Raw genomic sequence first — 24,180 nt, forward strand, 5'->3', positions numbered from 1 at the left:
ACATCTTCCAATCAAACCTACAAACGGCTTTCCCTATGGCTTTGAAATTTTAAAACACGTAATTGTGTTCTCAACACAAAAACATGGTGAATTTTCAAACGACTGGGTTTTATCCCATCTATTCCCCTCTCTCCCACTAAGCAGCACCAACGTCTTTGCACAACTCAAGCAGAATTTACATGAAATGGGTTTGGCACATGCTGTCTTATACCCGGCAAAGCTTAAACTGGAGTTTGCTGGATAGTTATGTTTTCTCCTCACCAGAAGATGTTGAGGTCTTTGTGCATCAAAAGCGGAGGGATGCTGCTTCGATGATAGATGTCCCTGTGGATGAAGAGGATAATTCGGATGTACTGTAGCTGACTGAATGGACTGATGTTCAATTTAAAGTTCTTATTTCTCTGATGATGGATTCCAATGCACAGATATTTGAGACTGTCCTTTTTCTGAGAACTTCAGTGCTTGTCCAACCAGATGACTGACACAGAGGATGCATCTTTGCATGACAAATTGTTGAGAAGAGATTGTGGTGTGTGTTTTAGGGTCATTTCCTCTGTTAAATTCACTATAAAACATTTGAATTTATTTCTGATTAGCTTTTAAGCAGCAGGTTTATCTTGAACAACCATCCTCCATTCAGTACAGCAGGTCTTTGGGTGCTCCAAAGGTATATTTAATGTACTCATGGTGTGGTGCTTTTTTTTTGTCGCCTGCCTGTATCTACACTTTGGGGTTGTTCTGTGCTGACAATCTCAGAAAAAATTCATCTTTAGAAAGGCTGGTTAGTTTGTTGGAGTTCTGCCAGAGGAGAGCATGCCAGTCAGTAAAAATGAAAAAGAAAAAAAAACAAAAACCAAAAAAAACACCCCAAACCAAGTACTGATCTTTTCTTCCCTCCACAAGTAGACAGAGAAAAACCCCAAGCCTTCCTACCTCTTCTGTAATAAACTAATTTAATGCGAAGTCTACCTAAAGATTCCAATTCCCACTTCATTTTGCTTCTCTTTGAGGGTACGCATCCTATATAGGGGCAGCGATGTTACAGAAAGGAAACAGGATAATTTTATTTTCAAATGACTACTAGCTACTCATGTCATGTTTTAGTAAGACAGAAGCATATTTTGTTATTACAAAAAAAAAAAAAAAGAATTTTGTTGAAAGTACAGAAGTTTAGAAAGGTAAAAGTAATAAAATATCCTGATACATTTAACATACTTTCAGAGTTTTACACAGAAGAGAAAGCATCTATAGCGAAAGTACTAACATCAGAACACTCACCAACACATTTTTCAGCTAGCTCTCCTAAGAAAGGATCTGACAATTTGGGGTTCCAATCCCTGGTATGAATTTGTAAAATGTGCTTTCGTGCCTGATTTAAAAGAAGGAAAAAAAAAAAAAAAAGGTCAAAATTAGCAAGCCAAAGCCATGTCATAATATTTTGGACAAAAATGTTATTTATTCATGTGAGTATGAAGTTATTCTACCTGTTTTTGACATGTCACTGAGACGCATTAAAGGAGAACATACTACTCAAAAGTCTCTCAAGAGCAAAGATTTTCCATTCTTTTTTAATTTCCTATATAAGCAGTAATTTTTTCAGTATAGCAGTTACACATTTTAATTGCGGTTTAATCAACAACATTATTATACATGAACTGATCAAAACTAATTTTCTAGTAGGAATTATCGTAATTTTATAATTTAATTTTTAATTGCTGCATCTATGATTAACGGCTTCTACTGTCAAACGCCTCACCAAATAATTTATTGCTGAGTATATACACATGAATTCCCAAACTATTTTATTTTAAAATTCCATAGAATCCAAATAAATCTATCAATATGCAAAGTAAATTTAATTTTAAGTATAAATTCATGAAATATTATGGCTGAGTTTACAGAAGTCTAGACCAAGGAACTGAAGTGTTCCTGTTGCCATTGTAATAATGTCCGGCTTTGCATGGACAATTTTTAGCTGTCCACATGATAATAAAGCTGTTTCTCTACCACAACTTCCGAAACCCCAATAGTTACGGCTCATTATACAAATCTATACAAAACCAGAGTTTTCAGATAAGCAATTCAGTTTAACGCTAACAATCTACCTCTCCATTTATAGTCTGAAGATTTGACATTCAATACAACTTTATATATACCATCGATTTGTTTTTACTAAAAATGTCTTCCTAAAATTAAAACACCCTTACAGGTAAGAATGCATGTTGTTATTTCATAAGCTTGGTTGGCAGGCATTCAAATGTTTAATATACCAGAAACCTTTATTAATAAATCTCCTTTGTAAGTTTTACCTTTTGATCAGGCAAGTTGAAAAGAAATTCCCTGTCAAAGCGACCAGGTCTCCTGAGTGCAGGATCTATAGAATCCAGTCTGTTTGTAGCACCAATGACAACTATTTCACCTCTATTATCCAGTCCATCCATGAGGGCAAGAAGAGTAGACACTATAGAGCTAAAAGAGAGTTTTCAAAAAAAGAATGTATAGAGAACACTGCATGAATTTTTACTTTTGCAACGGCAACATTCATCATTTCAAAGAAAAAAATCTAATTTAAAAAACCCATGGCATAACTGTTTCAAGTCTCAAAGCAAAAAGGACCCTTTTGATACAATCTCTACTATACTTAATATTATGACCCCAGTAAGGATTACATCAAATTCAGACTTCCTCCTTTAAGAGTTTTGGAGAATGTGAGCTCAGGAAGCCATTTATTGCAGCTCTGAAAAGTTCTCTTCCGTTACCAGCGTGTGCATCATCCTGTTTAGAGCAACTGTAGCACCAGGCAGAAGGTGCATCAAGACAAAGCCACATATTCCCATAACCTCCTAGTCTGCTGGCCCTAAAGTTTCCCTCCAGCCCCCCCCAGTTGAGTGGAGGGAGAGATACACACAAATGCCATCACCTATTAAACAGAAGTGCATTGCCACAAAAAGTGCAGCAAAACTGAGATTGAAGGCAGCCAGGAAACATTTCAGCCAGCAGTAAACTGTTGTAAAAACGTGTTTTAAAAAAAATGACACAACAGCAACTCAGAGAAGTTTGCACATCACTCCATCCAGAATTAAAAGGATAGGGGTGTCCAGTTCATTCAGAGAACATTACAATCATTTTAGAATAATTTTTTTTCCAACTTATTCTATTGGGCTGGTATCAGACCATCTGTTTACAGTACGAAACCAGCAACCAAAAGAAAGGCTGTGGAAATCTTGAAGCTAATAATGTGGCTGAAGAGTGATCTCCACTACAATTCGATTCCCAGCAAATTGCAGTCTGTCTGAAGAACTGAAAAGATGACTTTCAACACCAAAAAATCTCAACGATCTCTCCTTTCTAGTGTAAATGGGCTTAAAGCAAAAGTAAAAACCTTTCTTGGGAACTGAGTAAAACTGCACTTAAGAGTTTACCTAGATAATGTAGAATGTACCAAGATAATGGTAGCATATGAGAAACATTACCTGTGAATCTGATCTTGCCTACTAGAACGAACTGGAGCCAAGCCATCTATTTCATCAAAAAAGATTATAGAGGGTCTCATCAAGTATGCCTGGTATGCAAAACAAAAAATGGAATTCACTGTTAATTCATAATTTCTCCGTCAACATTGAAAACAGTTGGTTTTTATTACAAAGCGTTAACGTGCAAACCTAGCACATATATTGAGACACCTTAACAAAGCGTACAGTCTGAAAACAAAACTGCATTTTCAACTACCGTTACTGTTTCAGATAAAGCAAAAAAGCCTGCATTCTCCTTTGAATAAGCAAGATGGCACCAGCGTATCAGTTTTACCGTGTGTTGGAGAGATTAAAGACAAACTGAGACCCTTTATACTCAGTTACAGAAAACAGTATCTTATCTACTGATAACCTGTTTGTTTAGACATGTGTCTGAAAACAGCTTTTGTGTAACTGCATTTCGCTGCTTTATGTGACTCTCTCTCCTGTCCATCATCTTCCAAGCCAAATAAGGACACTAAAATATACACACAGCTGATGCAATCCTGCATCCTCCTCTATTTAGCATTTATCTTGAACGTGCCAGTCAGACTCTAAGTCACTGATTTATATTTTTTTTCCAATTTTCATCCAAACTACTTTGTCTGCCTCGTTAACAGACAAGTCAAGTGACTTCTTCCTCTCAGTTTTAAGAGCCAGAAAAAACTGTTGACAGCATTACGCTTTTTCTTCATCTAAATATATAACGTTGACAAATCCTGCCCAATCTATGAAAATTTACAGTTATTTAGTTTCAATTGCAAATAACGTTGGCTGCCTAAAACACAAAAAAACAACATATAGATAAAAGTATAAGAAAAATATATATTTTCTTCTAACCTGATCAAAAAGGAGTCGAAGCTGACGTTCAGATTCACCAACCCACTTACTGAGACAGTCTGCTCCTTTCCTCATAAAGAAAGCCACCTTTTTGTCTCCTTGACTGCATTCGTTAGCTAGAGCTCTAGCTACCAAGGTTTTACCTGTTCCAGGAGGACCATAGAATAAACAGCCCCTGAAGATAAATGGATCAACACAGTCACAAACTTATTTTATGTCTCCTGAAAAACTCCAAGTCAAATTTTATAACGAAGACAGGGAGCCTGGAGAAGAAAGACTTAAGTTCGAGTATTATTATGTAGTGTATTCAACATGACGTCATAAAAGCTAAGTTTGTTTTATGCTTTCAAATATATAAATTGTTGCTTTGTAGAGAACATTAATCAAAGGCATATTAAGCTTCTAAAGGATTGTTTTACACTAGTTAAATACCCCCTCAAATATTAAATCTTAGGTAATACTTGAATCAGTGTTTGCTACTTCTTTGAAGAGATGTACTTCCTTTAAATGACAAAATATCCCCAAATTTTCGATTTACTTAGATTATGTGTACCCATTTAAATCACGCACCAAAATGCCTGATTAATAAATATTAAAAACATAATATAACACTAGTGAGATTACTTCTATAAAACAAACATCAGCATTTAGCCTGATTTACTAAAGTACTTGAGAACATAATGGGAAAAAAGGCAAGGTACTACTAAATAAAACACTTGAGAATTCTTTCTTTAACCAAATTTTTTACTTTCCTACCATAAGAAAAATAAACTAGATTTTTGTAACTCTTTATCCCACTTATTACATTCTAATAGACAAGTGGGGTAGCATACATGTAAGTCTATTTGAACTGTAAACACTTCAGGGAAAGAATGAATCTCCTATGTGTTTTCAAGTGAAGCATTCTTCAGAGATTAATAAAATAAAATAGAATAATAAGAGTAAATACACCTACCTTGGTGGCTGAATTTTGAATTTTTCAAATATTTCTGGATAGAGAAGAGGAAACACTACCATTTCCTTAAGCGCAAGGATGTGATGGCTCAATCCCCCTATACTATCAAAACGCACCTTAGAAAAAAAGAAAACCGAAGCATATATTGTAACAGCTTTCCACAACAGTACCTTTGCTTATTTTGTAACATATTCGAAAACAAATTACAAACAACGCTGCATTTATCAACATGAGTTTCCTGAATTTTGAAAGTGTAGAAAAAGTTGAGAAAGTCAACTCTTGGTTGCCCACATGAGGTTTACCTGGTTCGCAAGATAACTCTGACAGGGACGCCTGGACATCTACAGAGATCCAGCCTGAGAGCATTTTTAAGCTCAGGTACAGCATAACATGACTATAGTCAATGTATTTCTAGACAATGGTTCAGCTCTAATAAGAATTCAGCAGCTTCTGCACAACACACAACCATAAGCTACTGTGCATGGTAGCCATCGTGCATAAGCACATGGCTAGCACTGAGTTAACCAACCCAGGTGGTCAATACTCGTGTTTTCTGCGCTGCTCAGTTTATCCCAGTTTCTACTACTACAAGTAATCGCCAACTGACTATGAACAAAGAAATACAGTTGAGCAATTGATATGCTGGTCTGCTACGGCATGTATGCAGCCTGTTGATTACCTACAGGCTAAAAGGAAGTGCTTTGTAGCCCAAAGGAATAAACAGACAACAGCTTTGAAAAAAAAAAAAAATCAAAAAAGATCAGTGAGCTTATTATGAATTTACTTCAACTCTAAATGAGAGGCTGTGGTGAATTCTGGTTATGCAACATTGGAGGAAGGAGAATAAAACGTTTTAACAAAACCTACCGATTTATCAACAATCATAGGGTCAACATCAGCCAAACTTGCCCCAACTTTCACACGTTCTCGCAGGATTCCACTAGCTAAGTCTTCTGCTCTAAAGTTTAAAGGCAGGCACCTGTTCAACAACAAAAAAAACCCACCAAATAAATATTGCTCTGTTTTGATCATTCTGCTGGAATGGGAAGAACCAAGAGATTAAAAGCCTTCTAATGTCTAAAGAGACAACCTTCCTGGATTGATACGGTAATCAAAACAAACCTTTTTATTGGGGGAACTGTTCTTGTATATCCGGAAGTTCCTTAAATGTAAAGATAATTTTATGCTTCCATACAGATATTCCAATCCGGAGAACTAGGCTGGACTGACTATTTTGATTAAACACAGAAGAAACAACATTGACCAAAATAAAAGGACACTCTCCACTGGCAGCGATGATCTGCATACCTTCAGTATGGTAAGAACAGGATTAACAGTACAAGGAAAACAATTTTAAAAAAAAAATAGCTCATTAGAGTCCAAAGAAAGGAAATAAAAATATTTCTTGCAGATCAGCCATAACTCACATCCACTTGTTCCAGCTTCTTAATGTCTACAAAGAAGCTTTAAGCCCCTACACAGATATTATGTCAGGTCAAATACACAGTTAAAAGGAGGAAGAAAGGTACCAGTGAGATACAGGTTACACTTGGAACTACACTTTTGGTAGTTGTACAACTTTGGAATTCACCAGTTTGGGAAAAGGAATGGTGTGGCAGACAGGAAGAGACGGAAGAAGAAAGAGGAGGAAACACTTTTTTTTCTGTTCCGTTTTCCAAACAATGTTTCTGTGGCAGAAAGTAAATTTACTGATACACCTTCTAGATCTTCCACTTTCAGGTAACTGGTGAATAAATGTAAGGTCAAAAAAGTATGTGCTGGGTGTGCAGAATGCACGTATTATTGCACAACAGGAAGAGAGAAGACTAAGAGCTAGTATTAGGAGTACAACTGAACTAACTGGGACCAAGTAACACCAAGAATAAAATTCCATTTTGACAGGAGTTGTTTGTTTTATAATCCAACGGAATCAGATATTCTTATCTTTACATCCTTTTACCACTATTGTTAATTATCTACTCATAAGACTTCAAAATCCATGTTAATATACAACCAGCAATCTTCTTACACTGTGTCTGCAGGCAATCACAGATGGAATCAAAAAGGTCTGCAGAACTGACAGAACATTATAGAATAGTTCTGCTTGTTTTCTCCTGAATAATAAAAATCAAACCTTCCCAAAGACCAAGGATCTTTTCATACCTATTTCTTGCTCTGGCCATGCTTTTAGATTTTCTTCTTTCAAAACGTTCTTCATCTGAAGAGGTTGTATCACTGCTGTGAATGGCATGCTTCTTTCTCCTATTGAAGTGGTAAAATAAACATAAAACTCAGTCCTTTTCGTAGTAGAACAGCATGTTTTGATTCTTTTATAAAAATAAAATCGAGACAGCAAATACAGTACTGTTCAGGCCTAAGATGCATGCGAATTCTGGTTTTATTAAGTATCAAAATAATCTGGGAGGGGAACATCTTTTACTGTCACAGGGGTATCCGATTTCAACATGAACATTAGTAAAACAGTAGATGCCCATAAGATATGTCGTCCTGTCCACGTTACCTCAGCAAGTATGACTGAGTAGTCAATCAATAAGCTGCTGAAGTCCATCAGACAGCTCAGGAAAGCTTCCAACCACTTCAGCCACCTCCAACACAACAGAATAATCATGATCTCCTTCCTCAAATTCATGCTTCCCTTTAAATATTCTTTGAAAAAATTCCCTACTTCCTAAAGCATATAGTCTCTTTTTATGAGGACATTAATTCTGAACAGCAAAATAGCTTTACAAAATATCTGTACAGTATTTTAAAATCTGATCTGAATCTAAGTACTACTCAAAGCCTGCACGACTTAGCATGACTTATTTTAGTATGACAGTATTTCAGAAAACTGAGTATTCCAGAAATAGAGAAAAGTACATTACATCTTCTGTAAAAAAAAGGTGTTTAGTTTGGTATAAGTTTAAAAAAAGTCGGCCCTTTTTTGCACGAAAAAGTTGGCTTCTAGTAAGAATTCATGTATTTTTAGCGAATATAGTGAGCTGCATCTTTTGTATGAACATGATAATCCACTGGCTGGCCGTTTTTTGCCAAAGGATAACATAGTCAATCAGTTTTACTGTTTGATGACCAAAAATTAGATACATTTAAAACCATATCAAAGAGAATATCATGCCATTAGGAAAAAATATTATGACAGTGTCCTGTCAAGAAAGGAAAAAAAGAGAGTGGAGCAACGAGCATGCTAGGACTGAGGGGATGCTTTCACACTCTTTACATCTTACTAGCAAGTACAAGTCCTGAGATTACCCAACAAAATGTCTTACGCACTTTAAAACCAGCTCTCCAAAATTAAATGTTTTTATTTATATTACAAAGAAACTTGTGGAATTGTAAGATTCTGCTATTATTTTAATTACTTTTCATATTTTCCCTATGCCATTAAATTGAGCAATAAGACAAGAGTTTCAGCTAAGACTAGCATTCATTTACTGGGATTCTGTTCATGGACAGGTTCATCTTTTTGAAGTTTTGAGTAAGTTTATTTTTTAAAAAATGTATTAAGCTCTGATCTCATCTATTTTGTTAAATAAAGCCTATTGACAGTTTCCAAGACAACTTGGTGTATTCCAGACTTTTTTGACACAAAAGAGTCAAAAATGCTGCTTGGTAAATATTTTATTAAATTGTTAATATTACTTGATGAAATTTGAACTGGAAGAAAACAAAAAACATTACCCTGATGTGTTTATTTTTGTAGACTAGAAAGGGGATATTTTGTTAAACTGCTGCTTTGGATTTAAACACTAAATATACGCCGTTACAGAAAAAGCTATGGCGTGCAACGTGCAATTCTCTTTCCGGTCTGTTTATCACAAAGCTTCTTCTGGTATTATGAGGAGCTATGAAAGTCATCTTTGTATGCTGATCAGGATCTGAACTTAAGATACAATTCAAGACTGTCACATACGTGTGAATGAACTGTACAACTCACTAAAGAATGTTTTGCAAATTAAAAGCTAACAGAAACGTACTGAGGGAAAGCAAACAACTGCGTACCAAAAGACTGACATTTACCTGATATGGCTTCTTCTTGCAGGAGATCTGTGAATATCAAACAGTGTGTTTTCCCTCTTTTTTTGATGAGCTGGCACTGAGTAAGAGAAGGTACAGGTTTGTAACATCAATTACAAAAGAATAATAAACTAATTTAAATGCAGCACAAAGATGCTAGATTACTGCCTTACCAATAATGTTATCACTAGTTTCTCTGAAAGCTCAAATTAAGAAAAGAACTGGGGGGGCGGAGGAAAGTCAAACCCTTTATGCTTTATTTCACTATCACCATACTTGGCTTGATACAGTCATGGGAATTCACAATTCCATCCTCAGCCTCCTCAAATTACACAGCTATGGCTATCACGGCACAGAATGTAATTCATCCAGGGCACTAGCATTTTTAGTTTATTTGCAGGACATGAACCTCCCTACAGAAACCTCTTCAGAGCTGCTAACGTGGGATGTCTTGAAATTTCTCTTAACAAATAAATCACAGCATTTCTCTATCACGGTCTTAATTTCCAAGCTGCCTTAAGATGCAACACACTGCATGCACTGCTGTAACCTAAACCAAATGCGCACAGAATACATTACTTTAAACAGAAGGATTAAAAGGTTCAAAGTTAAGAGACACTACGCTGAATCCTGTATGGATCCCTGACGGCATGTTCTGTGAGGAGCAGCTGAGGACTCTGGGTTTGTCTAGTTTGGAGAAAAGGAGTCTGAGGGGTGACCTCATGGCTCTCTCCAGCTTCCTGAGGAGGAGACGTGGAGAGGGAGGTGCTGAGCTCTTCGCCCTGGGATCCAGTGACAGGACACAAGGGGATGGTTCAAAGCTGCATCAGGGGAGGTTCAGACTGGACATCTGGAAGCATTTCTTTACCAAGCGGGTGGTGAAACACTGAACAGGCTTCCTGGAGAGGTGGTCGATGCCTCAAGCCTGTCAGTGTTTAAGAGGCATTTGGGCAACACCCTTAACAACATGCTTTAACTTTTGGTCAGCCCTGAGGTGGTCAGGCAGATGGGTGAGATGAGCACTGTAGGTCCCTTTCAACTGAAATAGTCTACATTTCTCACTCTACAGTCTACATTTCTCATCTAGGCAAAATGTGGTAACAGCTGCTACGCAATTTATGAATTACAGTTATGAATTAGGCTTACCACTCAAGAAGAGAAGCGGTACCTATTTTTTATATGGAACTACCTAATTTATTAGATTGCTTTCTGAATTCAGCTTCTGTTAACTATTTCTTGACCTAAACCCCGTCCACCTGCAACCCTGAGCCCAACACATGGCAGTACTTGCAAAGCTCAATGAGGCAGCACGCACTAGCAACACCACTACCACTGACAAATTGATAGATTGTGTCTCAACAGCCCTATTCACATGGTGAACAGAAGCAGAAGCAAGATGGAAGTCACCGAGTGCTGCCTGGGAACTCTGACAGGGATGAGGAGTAGTCAACCAACTTTTCCCTTCCCACACCCATGGTATTCTTGCAGGTCAGTAGAGCAGAACTGCATGGGCACTGCCTAGTTCCTCACCTATTGGAGGGGCCTGGTATCTTTCAACAGTTTTTCTCTGTCTGAGATTATACGGCCGATCATTTTCTTCTCCCTCGGCTTCTTCTACTTCTATATCTCCATCTTCTTCCTGAGACTCTGTCGGGGGAAAAAAATATTTTCAGAACATTTATACTTGATGCCAGAGCTATCTTCATCCTAAAAATTAACATTTGAACAGACATTGAGAATTATTCCCTTCTTATTAATTTACACTAATTGGCAAATCACTAGAAATTTGAAGACCAAGATAGATCTACAGCATATTGTTAAACTTCCTTCTAGTTTCCCACTAGAAGTGGTTCTGGAAAAGGTGTTTCTGGAAAAGCAACAGAAAGAAAAATAAATGCAGTCAAATTTAGTTGTAAAGTACTTCAAATACCACTTTTAAAGTATCTTTTTCCTTCAATAATTATCCTTCAAATTAAGAATAATGCCTTTCTTCTCTTTTCCCATAGAAGCCTCAGAAAATCAAATACTTGACAAAGTATGACAATAAATACAACTTTACAATTCACAATATCATTTTTGCACAAAGCAAATGAACACTCTGTATAAAGGTACCACCTAGGTCCATCTATTAAAAGGATCAGAATTTCCATCCATGGATCTCAGAATTAAGCCTGCATTCTTATGAACTGGGACAGACCATACCTCTTACAGCAGTTTCAGTTCAAAATCAAGACACACTACACTGAACCCTGGATGGATCCCTGAAGTTTGAGTCTGATTTCTCAAGGAAGCCAAGCATGCTGTCGATCATGCCATCAAAGTTAGCCATAACCCCTTCTTTCTCAATAATTTTTGAACCCACTGGACAGTTTCATCCAAATTTTGAAAAGAAGGTAGAATTTCAAATACAGGTATAAGCCTTCTAAAATTCAGTGGATGGATAAGACACAGAGACTTTAATTAGTACCTTCCCCAGAGGAAGGATGCACAACTGACTATCACACATTCCTTCTGGTAACTGCCACCTAGCATATGAGAAATAGCGACTCAGTTACAACATGCATCTAACATGCATCCCATCCTGGCTTCCACCAAAGGATTGTTACAGAGAATATAAGGAAAGCTCCAATTACTTAGTGTTATGGAAAACAGGAGCAAGGGAACATAGTATACAAACATTTAGAAACCAGGCTTTGGTCTGCTAGTTTCAGATAAACTTGCTTTCACTTAAAGAAAACAAGAGATCCCTAAAACTTCTCCTCCTTCTGAAGAGAAGGCATCCTTCAATGTGTACTTATTTGCAATAGTCTTGTTAATTGGTCTATTTAATCCAAAATCAAATCCAAAACCAAACTACTTTCTGTAGTGCAATATAGTGCTATCTTATGTTGGTAAGAGCTTTGTTTTATAAGTATTTCAGACAAACCCTTACAATTCTTTACAACCCATACCTTCTTCTTCCCCTTCTGTGGACACTTCATGATGGTTCTGAATCCCATAGCTATTTCTCCTCAGTGATTTCCTTCTTCTTTTCACTCGAGAATACATATCCATGTTTTCCTGGAATAAAATTCACACACACTCCCATCAGTACTGTCAGCCCATGTCACTCACAGTGTTAGCCCACAGTTCAGTAATACCCCACTTCAGCCCCCACGTCGTTCTCCAACAGGTAGACTACAAGCCTTCCAACGAGTTTTTTTCCATCCGCAGGTAGACTACAAAGGCAGTCTCATTTAATATGTGGTAAAGTAAGTCTCTGACAGTACCTAGTCCATCTAATACATAGTTAACATCAGTATCAAGCTATTTTAGGGAACAAAGCAGGTAACAGTCCCTGGTCCTGTTTTCAGACTACCAGAGTGTGCTTCAAACCGAAGGAGAACCACCGCAGCATGTCATGAGAGTACGGCAGCCAATTCATCAATAAAGAAAACATGATTTAGTACAAATCCGTGAATTTTGTTCTGAGTTTGAATTTACCACATTTCTTAATGTTACCCACTGGACAGGATCTGAAGCCTTTTGACACAGCTACAGACAAATGTATGGAGATTGCAAAAACAAACATGTTCCCCCTTGATATTACTTTTATCCAAGACCTGAGACACTCTGCACTTACAAATTCTGTATCTGTCCACATCCGTAGCCGTTCTACTTCCCCAGACCGTCTGTTTCTCCTGATGTTAATATTATCCATTTCCTGTAGGACAGCTTCAGCAGTACTAAAATACATGTGACATTTAACACAAAAAAAAAAAAAATCAGTATTGAAAGAGTAGACATGCAGAACTTTTTACATAGCATCCAACAACTTAACATATCTAATTCTATGGTCTGTTATGGCTATTCCAGAGTCTACAAGTCAACTGCATATACAAATGAATTAAAATCTGAACATTTTAGGATGGCTACTTGAATCTATCAATTAACTACAGAACCAACCACAATAAAGGAAACTGAAAGATGAACCTACGGAATATGAACTAAGGAGCATGCAAAAGAAGAAATACTGATGCTATTGAAATTTGGGGTTCAAATTAGGCTGCAGCATTTTAAAAAAAATTTTAAAAAAACCTTTTTTGCTCAGTGTAAATAGTAGCTAATAAAGTTGTAATTGCTTAGATGTTAGATTAGGTGTCAGATAAGATTACGTTTGCAGAATAAGAAAGCAAACCTTTGAACCTACATAACTATAATATTGGGAAAGCAATTAATGCCTCCACCCCATAAGCTTTACAGCTTCTGACCCTGGCCTCAGAAAGACGGTAATACACAAAGGATTATTTTTTTTTCAAATGTTAAATCTGTAACACCTACAATTTCACCATCCATTATTTGACCTCACTACTCTACCATTTCTCATCTACTATTTAATTAGTCTATGTTTTCGTTATCTAAAGTATTTGTAAACAGCTGTCAATACAATGGTGGTATATCAATAACAATCTTGGCCAAGATGCTTCACTGCTAAGGCAGAAAACAACAGAGTATTAGCCAGGCCAAGTCAATTATTTGGCCACCTGTCCTGAACACCAAGTTACTGCTCTCCATTGCGATTATGGTAGATTCCAACTGGAATCCTACTATAATTGTATAATAATTGTAAGAAGGCAGAAACTTTCACTTTCTTTCTTTCAAGCTGTTTAAAAGTAAATCTAAAGGGTGAAATCCTGCCTGGAAAGAAGTCAGTGGAAGTTCTGGTGACAGAAGTCAATAAAGTCAAGATTTCATTACGAGCGCCCCTCTCAATTTTAATCAATTTTTATAAAATATCTGTGATGTGTGATATAACCACTCCAAGTAAAATCATGCTATATTTTGCTATCAAAGAAAATAGGGTTGGAGGGGACCTGCAAAAGTCCACCTACTCTGCCAGGCAAGAACAAACTACACAACAGCTAAAATCATTCCTGACAGACATTTGTCTAACCTGCTCTTAAAAAACTTCCAATGATTATGGGACACACTGTTATCAGTATAAGTTCATATATAGACTTCAGTACCATGATCTTATCAAATTACAATCTTCATGGTAGACTTTTTCCTATTGTTGATGAGGAGAGGGAGATTCAACTGCAACTAGAAAAATAAATGTAACTCAATATAATTATTTGTAAACTGATACCAAGTAGTTACTGAGTAAATTGAAAATTAAATTAATAAACGATTCAATAGAATACATTTAACAATAAATATCAGACTTGGCAATTAAATGCTTATGTTTAAATAATTTTCCAAGCACTAGAGCAAGCAGTCTCTCACAGATGTAACTATTAAAACCCATTTTACAGGTGGGAAAAGTGAGACATATTAAGTGACCTGCCCAGGGCCACGCAGAAATAGTATTTCAAGAAAAGCATTTCTGGCTCCCATTCCTGTGCTCAGACCAGACCGTGCCTCTCTCTCTGACCTACTTTGTCTGCACAGTAAATGCAAAAAAGTGACACCCACCCTACGTGAATTACTAACAAATGGTTAAAAAGAAAAAAAAAAAAAAAAAAGAAAAGCAAGCTACAAACTTTTGATATTTTATGATCAAAATCATACAAGCAAAATCTAGAAAGCTTCCAAGTCACTAATCACCAATCTGCATCACGTTTAGGGTATCACTACGTAAACGGGTTACTAAGAAACAAACTAGAGTGTGGATTTACAGCATGTCAGCCACTCTGCAATAACCACCAACATACACAGGTTTATCCAGGTGTAAACACGGAGGAGCTTACTCCACGTTGGAAGTCTGTTAGGTTGCTTTGCGTTTACAGCATGGATAACAGGCGGTTACAGCACAGGACCCAGCCTGTAACTCACACCACAGTCTAGCTTGCTTCAACGCTAATACATTCCCACAGTAAAACACACAGATGGCACTGGAAAACAGGGTTTTCTAAGCTTTTTAAAAAAATCATTAAGATGCTTTGTGAATTCGACTGAAGTACCCCCACATACCTGTTTACTAGCTGATCAAACAATAAACTCTGATTCAAAGTCTCAAATCTGTTTTTCCTGGACCGACAACTTTTTCTGACTTCTATATCTCCGTTTATGCAAGCATGGTCCCCATCTCCCTTTTTTTCCCCTCGAAGGGGATGGCTTTTGAGAGCTAAGAGAAATTTGTATTACTACTTCAAAATGCAGGAAACAACATTTTCACAAACAAGAATTAGTAAGAGAATACTTAGCAAGGACAATAAACCAAAAGTTATGGAGCACACGATGAACACCCTTACATTCACTAAAGAAATATATGTTTTAAATTCTTATCAAAGTTGTTTTACAAGCTATTTCTTCAGACTCGAGCTTGTTTCATTATATAATCTTATTTTATGATGAAAATTTGGCATTCAAATATCCAATATTTTTTAAGTTAACACCAATACTAAAATGCACGCTTGTCCCACAGTTTCAATTCTTAGTCTTTCAAATACAGTATCGAAAGGTCAGATGTAACATATTGATTTTACAAGCAAATTTATATCAGCTACTCTGTACAGTACCAAACAAGAAGAGATTCCCACTGCTGATTGTTCCTTAGGCACCACAATAAATACTAAAAACACCAAATATGCTTAATGGATTAACACTTACAGAGAGTCAACATAGAACTAAATGAGACAGAACTGACGAAAAAGGGATACGAAAGACAAAGTGGTTTTAGCTGAAATATGCGATGAGATGGCAAGTATGTAAGGTCCAAGAATATAGGAAAATTGTTCAAAATAGCAGGAGCTGCAGACAAGGCAGGTCTCTCTAAAGCAACAGTAGAGTTAAGTAATGTTAAGAACCATAGAAGGCCAAATTTTAGATGAGCAAAGAGTAAGTAAATTAAAGAGACCAGCTGGGAGAGGAAGGCTATAATTAGTTCGTAACAGTAAATTTAGGAATTAAGGAAAATATCAAGATCATGGCCAAGAGGTCTGAATTGAGAAGAGAAATGGACTTTCATCTAAGAATGTTCCCCACGTGCACAGAGAGCATCCAAGATGTTGATAGAAGAAAACTGAGCCAAAACAGTAATTTTTCTGTTCAAAATGGTCAGAGTAATCAGTAAAATTATTAAAAATATATGCAACCGAAAATCACTGACATAAAATTGTTAAGTGTAAAAGTAGATACAAAAGAGCCGCTGTAATACACTTACATAAGCTACGTCCATTTGGTAGTGTAGCACCAGGCTGAGAAGTTAACCTAGGAAACAATGATATTAGACACACAAATAATCTTAACGCTCCCTAGCCAAGCAAAAGTTACACAGTGAAAATAGAACTTTAAACATAGAACGTTACATGGTACACTCTGACTTCAAAACCTTTGTGACACGTCACCTCCGAAGGGTCTGCTTCATGCCCAACATTGGAACGAGGACAAAAGTGCCAAATACCAATTACAAGAATCCCCCCAATTATCTAAACATCTCTTATTGATCCCTCCAACGCTCCCTCATGCCGTCTCCTACTAGTAACTCTCCCCTTAAGTTTCAGAACAGGATCTTGATCCAGCTCTTCAAAGGCAATTATTCAAACGCTTTGGATAAAAAAGTAGAAGGATAAAAAGCTGTTTTGTACTCATAGGAAAAGAATTTAACAAAATTACCAACTCAAGTGAATGGGATTAATTTATGCTGCGTGTACTTAACATCAGTAAAAAATATTTTCATTTTCTCTATCAATACGATATTTTTAATTTCTTTTTAGATTAACTTTGAGGAAAATTAACTCCTACTACTTCACAGTCTAAGACAAAAACATATCTTTGCAGTTTTCTGCAATTTTATTGCGTAAGCAATTGTTCCTTAATACCTTTAAGAAACTGAAAATATTCTTATTTATTAGACATGATTTTACTAAAGGATAATTCAGAGTAGAGTACAAATGAATGAAAACTCTACAACCACTGGCAGACTGTTAGAAGTAATTTGTTAACATTGCTATGCAAAAAAGTGAAATAAATCAGGCAAAAGGAAAAAAAAATATTTTTTTTATCTCTCTTCCACCCTCAGAAACACCAAGTACTTTACAGACAAGTGAAGTGTGTATTCTGCACACCAGTACTGGATAGGAAGAAACTCCTTGTTCTCAAACTAGATAACTAAAACGTATTTGATGAGAAAGAGAAAAAGGAGGGGAAATCTTAACAATACCAAATGCAATCTCGGCTTGGACGCGGCCGAAAGTTCAACACAGAGTTCAATTCAGAGCCACAGAAGATGTGGGCTTTGCTCTAATTTTCCTAACAAACGTATAACGAATCCTTACAAAACAAAGATAACCAAAGGATTTTTGCAAGGATTGGATAGCATCATAGAAAACCACATTTACAAAAATCATGTCCACATCCAACTTTCCAATAACATTTTTCTGGTCAGATATTCTAAGTATTTTAGAAACTACAACTGAAGAAGCGAAATTCGATTATAATAATGGTTAAGCAAGAAAACTTTTGGGAAAACTCTTAACAACTCAAGATCACTATTAGGCCCAGCAATGTGGATTTTGGCAGAAAACAGCAAAAAAACCTCAAGATGCAAAGACATGTCACAGTGGGTTCTACATGAGTAACAACATGAGTTTCAGTATCCTGGCCAAATTTCATTTGACACAGTGATCTAAATTCTCCCAGCCATATTAAATATTTTTTTTACCTCTTAGCATTTCTAATAGGTACAGTACAAGGCTACACTTGTAAACAAAAGAAACAGAAGGTGCATGAGTTTCAATACATTCCCGGATGGCTATGGTGCTTAATGTGCTATAGTTTATTCATTCTGTTTTAAAAGAGAAAACCAAACAAAAGAGAGATCTATTTTAAGATTTACATACTTTTTAAATACACTTCATCCTAGCGGACGACAGTCCAGTCATGAATTACAGTCATTCTTACATACAAAGCGTTGCAAGAATGATTTTGATTTGTACATAAATATGAAATAAGTATCTACAAAAGAATCAGTACTAACTGAAAGTTCATGTCCCTGGAACATACTGTCTACAATGTCTCATAATTACTGGTAACCATGCGAAGAACCTTTTGAACACAAGAACACTGTGTAAAATATTATTCATCAGAGTTATAAAATAAAACAAATTACTTCTCTTTCGAGTTATAAAAAAGTGGTAGGATTGAGGCTATATTTAATAAGACAGTAATTTACTTGAGTCCTTATAACCAATCAGGGAAGAGAGGCTGAAAACAACAATGGGAAGAAACTCGACCGTTATCCATTCCTTCAAGATGATAATGCTGATTTCCTAATTAAAATGTCACGTCTCCTTATAGCTTGAGTACCTAAAAATACCAATTAAGTCACTAAATTTGGATGTATCAAGAATCTAGAATTCAGATTGCATCTCGAATAAAATTACTTTCCAGTTTTGCACAAATTTGCATAGAAAGGAAACACAGAGATGAGAGGACTGATGTAACCCACGTTCCTGGAGTCTTAAACTAAAAGAAAATTGTATGAAAATAACACACTTCAAAAATACACTCTTAAGCATGAGCTGCAGCTCACTGCAGAAATAGCGTAAGCGAGTTAACAACACAGGAAAAACTGGTAAGACTTGATCTTTCTCTTGGCACCAAGTTACCTGGACTGTCCAGCTGAGATGCTCCATTCCTCTCGCTGCCCAGTACTGCGTGATTTTGATTTGTCTTTGCACACAGGATCAGCATGTTTTGAGGTACGTTTGGCGGGAGGAGATATGTGGCTATCACTCAAACTAGCATCACTACCTTCATCTTTCTGAAAAGAAAAAAAGCAGCAGACCATACTTAATTGGCTCATTTGTATATATCCTTACTGAAAAAGAGGAAACTTAGCAAAAGGGAAGTCTCTACCAAACTCGCCGTAAACCGCTTGTACAAAATATTAGAAATTATTATTCTGAAAACACTACTGGAAACTATGAAAATATTTAATTTTAAATGTTGAACTTTTGTATAATATTTTACATTTATTTCTGAACAAGCATTCTAGTTCTCTAACCCACTGTATTTTGTATATCACACGTGATACTGCTACTCTCACCTATCTGCAAAAGAACTAACAGTGCAAATAAAGAGAGGAAAAAGGACCGAGGAAAACAAGGATGCTTGGAAACACAGCATGAATTTATTCTACTGACGTTATCTTTGTCTTTAAAATGCTTAAACAGCCACGTTATGCTCTTCCCTCTTGTAAGAGTTTTGCAATACCTTGTTCTCCTCTTTAGACTGCCAAACACACAGCTAGGAGTAACTGACTTCATACTTTTACAGCACTTTTTGTCTAATGTGTTCATTAACAGCATTACACACACCAACAACATTAATCTTAACACCTTTACGAAGCACCTAACACTACCGGAGGGAATTTTTCTGCTGCACTTATCAGAGGTAACATAGATAGGAACTCAAATATAGCAGCAAGGGATTACTTCAGAGCTGTACGTAAGACGTGGACAGACAACAGACTTTGGAGGATCTGCTGCTGTTAAGGTGAACTCCAAAAACAATTTAAAAAAATCAAGATTCTAGAAACCACAAATTTTAGCTCATGGAAACAGTCTTGATTATAAATAACCTCCCTTGCAACAACAGAGTAGCCAATTTAGAAATATTAAGGTCCAGAAATCATCAGTAAGAACTTAGACTAAGAACAAAAGATGATTTGACTTATATGCAAGAAGATGATCACGGAAGCCCCATTTGTTCATCAAGCTTATTAACAACAACAATCTGATTTGTAGGCCAGATAATTCAACATCATGATGTCTCATGTACTAAATAGAATTTAAAAAGTCTTTTTTTCTTAAGAGAGACAGACTATCCCAGCACAGTATTTAGAAAGTGGCAAAGCCTAAAGAAATCCAAATATACAGGTGCAGTTCAACAGCACAGCACAGCCCAGCACCACTGAACGGGGGACTGGTCCATGCACTCCCTTGCCTGGCCACCCAGCACCACTCCAACCTCCTTTGATCTTCTTCTGATGTTTCTCTGACCCACCCCTAAACCAAATCAGCTCGCTAAAGCTTCAAAAGTTCACTTTCCATCTGTTAGACTAGGTTCCTACCTGGTTAGTGAGCTGAATCATTTCACTGAGGGTTCAGCCAAGTACAAAAGAAAATGCAAGAAAAAAAAAACATGACGTGAAGACGGAACCACTGTCTGCAGGAACAGAAAGCTGTGAGTAAAACAGGCTGGCCCACGATATATATCTTTAACAAATATTAACTAATATTAAATACTTATAATACTACTAATAAAATAATAAATACATTATTCCCTATGATATAGTATTTATTGACTGAATACCACAGAATCGTTTAGGTTGGAAAAGACCTTTAAGATCATCAAGTCCAACCATAAACCCAACACTGCCAAGTCCACCACTAGACCATGTCCCTCAGCACCACGTCTACCCGTCTTTTAAATACCTCCAGGGATGGTGACTCAACCACTTCCCTGGGTAAGCATACAGTATATTGCAGGTAAAGACAAGAATCTCACAAAAACATCTCCCTGCTCCACGAAATCAGTGTGTCACTAGAACTAAGAAGGACGAGAAAAGAAAAGGGAAAAAAAAAAAAACCCCAAACATGTAGAAGTATGTGGGAACTCTCAAATCCCACAGGTACGTCAGGCATGATTCTCTAAGATGCCAAGTACTTGGCAAAGACACGATTTTTATTTATGCTATAAATACTTGCAAATATTTTTGATAATACTAAAAAATACTAAAAAAGACTAAAAAACTAGTATTAAATGCTATCCAGCCATGTTCACATCTCATTTTTAGCCTGTCACAGTAACTCCAGGGAAAGAAGCTGGTCTATATTAAGATTCAATCTTAGGACTTACTTAACCCCAGTATAAAATAAAAAACAAACAAACAAAAAAACCAACAAAAAAAGCCCAAACTTCTTTCTTCCTTGTTATTTCACTTTTCCAGGAAGTACATCAAAGTAACTCAAAATAATACCTACACCAGAAAATCATAATTAAAACTTTAAATCAGATGAAGAAGAATTGGGATCTAAAACTAGGACTTAGTGAAAGTGGTAGCAGAGGTAACTGCCACCGTTCCTAAATACAAACCACCTGCACCTTGCATTGCACTGTAAAATACATGTGCAGCCACCCAGCTGTTTTCCGTAACGCTCTTCAACTACAAAATACCAACTTTTCACAAAATTGTAATAGTGTACATATTCACTTGTGAATACTGTAAGCATCTGTGTATGTACTTTTTGCTTTAATAAGCCACAAGTTTATTTGTGGACTTCGAGAAAGACATCATTGCTAAGTCAATTTTAGGAACTAGTTACTGAAACTACAAGAGCTGCTCTGTGCAGGATAGAAGCAGAGTTTCAAGGTAAGCCACAGAACCAGTTTTAAACCGGCTAGGCGAGACAGAGAAAATGAGGCTAAGAAAGAGAAACAAACATGTAACCAAGCTTTATGAGGGCTAACATTAAAGGTATTTTGCGAGCAGTGAAATTAGTAATGCACAGGTTCCCATATTCCATCTCTTACCCCTTCTCATGCAAAAATCGTAACTCTTCCCATGTCGTACATGACCGCTTTTCTCTGCATTTCCTCCAGTTCCCTGCCTCTGGTTCCCAGTCTCAAAATTCACTACTATTCCTCATTTATCCTGTCTATTTATTGGCCAAAAGCAATACAGCAATGTAGTTACTTCTGAGCTATGTGCATGCCAAGTGGTCAGCTGGCAGGTAAAACGAAATATCAGCAATTAACCTGGAGACAAAATCTGCTACTTCAAGTGTCCCTCTGCTACTGAGTTACCAATATTCACAAAATTTATAAAAGCTGGGTGTCTTTGAGATCTCTAATACTATCAAACGAACAGAGCCTGGCCAATAGCTCCAAAAACTAGAAGGGCAGGCTAGCCGTCAATGGGATCACATCAGTGCCGTTGCCTAAGGAACTAGACTAGCAATGAAGGGGTTTACTTCTCAGAGGCAATGAATTTTGGTTATTCTTTAAGATATTATTTTCAGTTAAGCCTCATTTGTCTACACATTAACTTAGCAAGTACACAGCAAGTCTAAATTTTAAGACAGTCGAGTCCAAACACTAACTTAAGTTAGGACACCTGCTGTAGAAGATGCATTAACATTCAAAATGTTTTACCATGAAGTAGTGATAAAGCTACCCCAGTGAGAAATCACTGGCATTTTAAATACACTAATAAGAACCCAAGCTCCATTTTCCAGTTAACAGACAATCTTAAAAATTCCAGCTCTAAGGAATCCAGTCACACCTAGACTGCCATCCAGAACTTTCACCTACCTACAGTGAAATATGGAGATGGAGCTTTCATTACACTCAAGAGATTAGCCAAACTGGGATATGCTAGAACAAGAAAAGAAATTAATTTGAATTTGAGAAGCCTTTACAGAGAGCAGTCTATCCACTGCTTCCTCCCATTTACAGCAAGAGGTCTAATAATTCCACTGCACTCAACTTGCTCCCTCAAGTAACTGGGTCTCAAAGCATTCATACCTTTAATGATTAAAAATAGGACCTCAGTTTCACCCCAGAAACTTATTACTTAACAGTACACATAATGAAAATGTTCTGGGACTAGAAAGAGAAATGTATGATACAAGCACCAAACTTAAAAATTAAGAAATTAATAATGCAATTGCAGAAGTAGGAACCATTCACTGAACTCAAAGCTTCTAATGGAACACTGGCACTGAAGCAAACACACTCACATGCTGAGAGAACGCAGAGAATACGAGTTAATAAAATCTAAATCATGTCAGAAGCTGCCTGAAAGCATACCAAAGCCACAAAGAAAAAGCAAGCACAGAAGAATCAAAATACGAGTTTACGTACTGTCAGGAAGTACAAAGTAAACAAAATTTAGCACAACTGCTTTGATCTAACAGAAATGAGAGACCCACCAAAGTCCAGCTGTGATCCAGAACAACCAGAACCCAGCACAGCTTCTCATGGAAAGCACTCTCATGAATAACGAGTAAGGAAATAACTGGAGTTAACAGGATACCATCCTGGCAAAACATAAGTCTTCATTATCTTTGAATTCAAGAGTAAAATGGAATGTGACAGCGGAATGAATACTGCAAATTAGCTGGTGAGCTAAGAGTCAACAGCAAGAGTCTTGCAGAGGTAGTGAGGCAAACTCTAGTAACACACCTTCACTGAAAGCAGTTGAATGATGGTGGCAATAAATTTAAAAACAAAGTCCAAAATTAATAAGTAAATAAAGGCATAAAACAAATATAGCTGCAAAGGAGAAAGATGGAAAAAATGTTTATTATAATACATACGTTCATGAAAAATCTACAAAAACACTGACATACAATATTACCTGTAGTCTCTTCCATATCCATCCCTAAATTTCAAACCAGTAATTTGATACGAACAGAGCTTTATTTATAACATTTAGAGACAAGTCCTTAAGTTTTGAAAGAACACAAACTAGAAGAAATCAATGAATAAAATTTACTTTTTCCTTCTCAATCGACCCTCTTCGAAAAAAAAGTGACTACACCAATACAGTCTTTCAGCATGACCGAAGGACACGCGTACCAAGGGAGACCTCACCAACAAGGGCTTGCCTTCATGTATATCACAGCGACCAGCTAGCTAAAGCATGATAGCTGGTTCATTTTCAAGTTGAAATACGAAGACTACTTCTAGCATATTGAAGTGGAGAGGTAGGGGGTTGTTTTTTCTGTTTTCTTAAGTAAGTTGAATCTCCTGGCCAAGAAAATACCCAGAGAACTCCTCACTACACTGCTGGTCTGAACAGCCCAAGATAATGAACTGCCTTGGTAATGCAGGACGAGTACAAACCAT

At 36.7% G+C, this 24,180-nt stretch overlaps 1 protein-coding gene across 2 annotated transcripts in view; it reads right to left on the reverse strand.

Moving 5' to 3' along the window:
- The window catches only part of ATAD2B (ATPase family AAA domain containing 2B), an 82,505-nt gene that overhangs the window by 47,562 nt on the left and 10,763 nt on the right, over nucleotides 1–24,180 (reverse strand). For both annotated transcript variants that reach the window (XM_063330560.1, XM_063330559.1), the window contains exons 2-15: nucleotides 18,933–19,087; nucleotides 16,487–16,533; nucleotides 15,295–15,448; nucleotides 12,965–13,067; nucleotides 12,294–12,402; nucleotides 10,873–10,989; nucleotides 9,346–9,421; nucleotides 7,471–7,569; nucleotides 6,175–6,286; nucleotides 5,308–5,423; nucleotides 4,353–4,527; nucleotides 3,474–3,562; nucleotides 2,310–2,469; nucleotides 1,279–1,369 (exon numbers count right to left, since the gene is read on the reverse strand). In XM_063330560.1, coding sequence (XP_063186630.1) covers nucleotides 1,279–1,369; nucleotides 2,310–2,469; nucleotides 3,474–3,562; nucleotides 4,353–4,527; nucleotides 5,308–5,423; nucleotides 6,175–6,286; nucleotides 7,471–7,569; nucleotides 9,346–9,421; nucleotides 10,873–10,989; nucleotides 12,294–12,402; nucleotides 12,965–13,067; nucleotides 15,295–15,448; nucleotides 16,487–16,533; nucleotides 18,933–19,087 — 1,603 coding nt within the window. The remainder of the gene's footprint in view (nucleotides 1–1,278; nucleotides 1,370–2,309; nucleotides 2,470–3,473; nucleotides 3,563–4,352; nucleotides 4,528–5,307; nucleotides 5,424–6,174; nucleotides 6,287–7,470; nucleotides 7,570–9,345; nucleotides 9,422–10,872; nucleotides 10,990–12,293; nucleotides 12,403–12,964; nucleotides 13,068–15,294; nucleotides 15,449–16,486; nucleotides 16,534–18,932; nucleotides 19,088–24,180) is intronic.

The sequence above is a fragment of the Chroicocephalus ridibundus genome, chromosome 3 (assembly GCF_963924245.1).
Source record: "Chroicocephalus ridibundus chromosome 3, bChrRid1.1, whole genome shotgun sequence".
Taxonomy (NCBI): domain Eukaryota; kingdom Metazoa; phylum Chordata; class Aves; order Charadriiformes; family Laridae; genus Chroicocephalus; species Chroicocephalus ridibundus.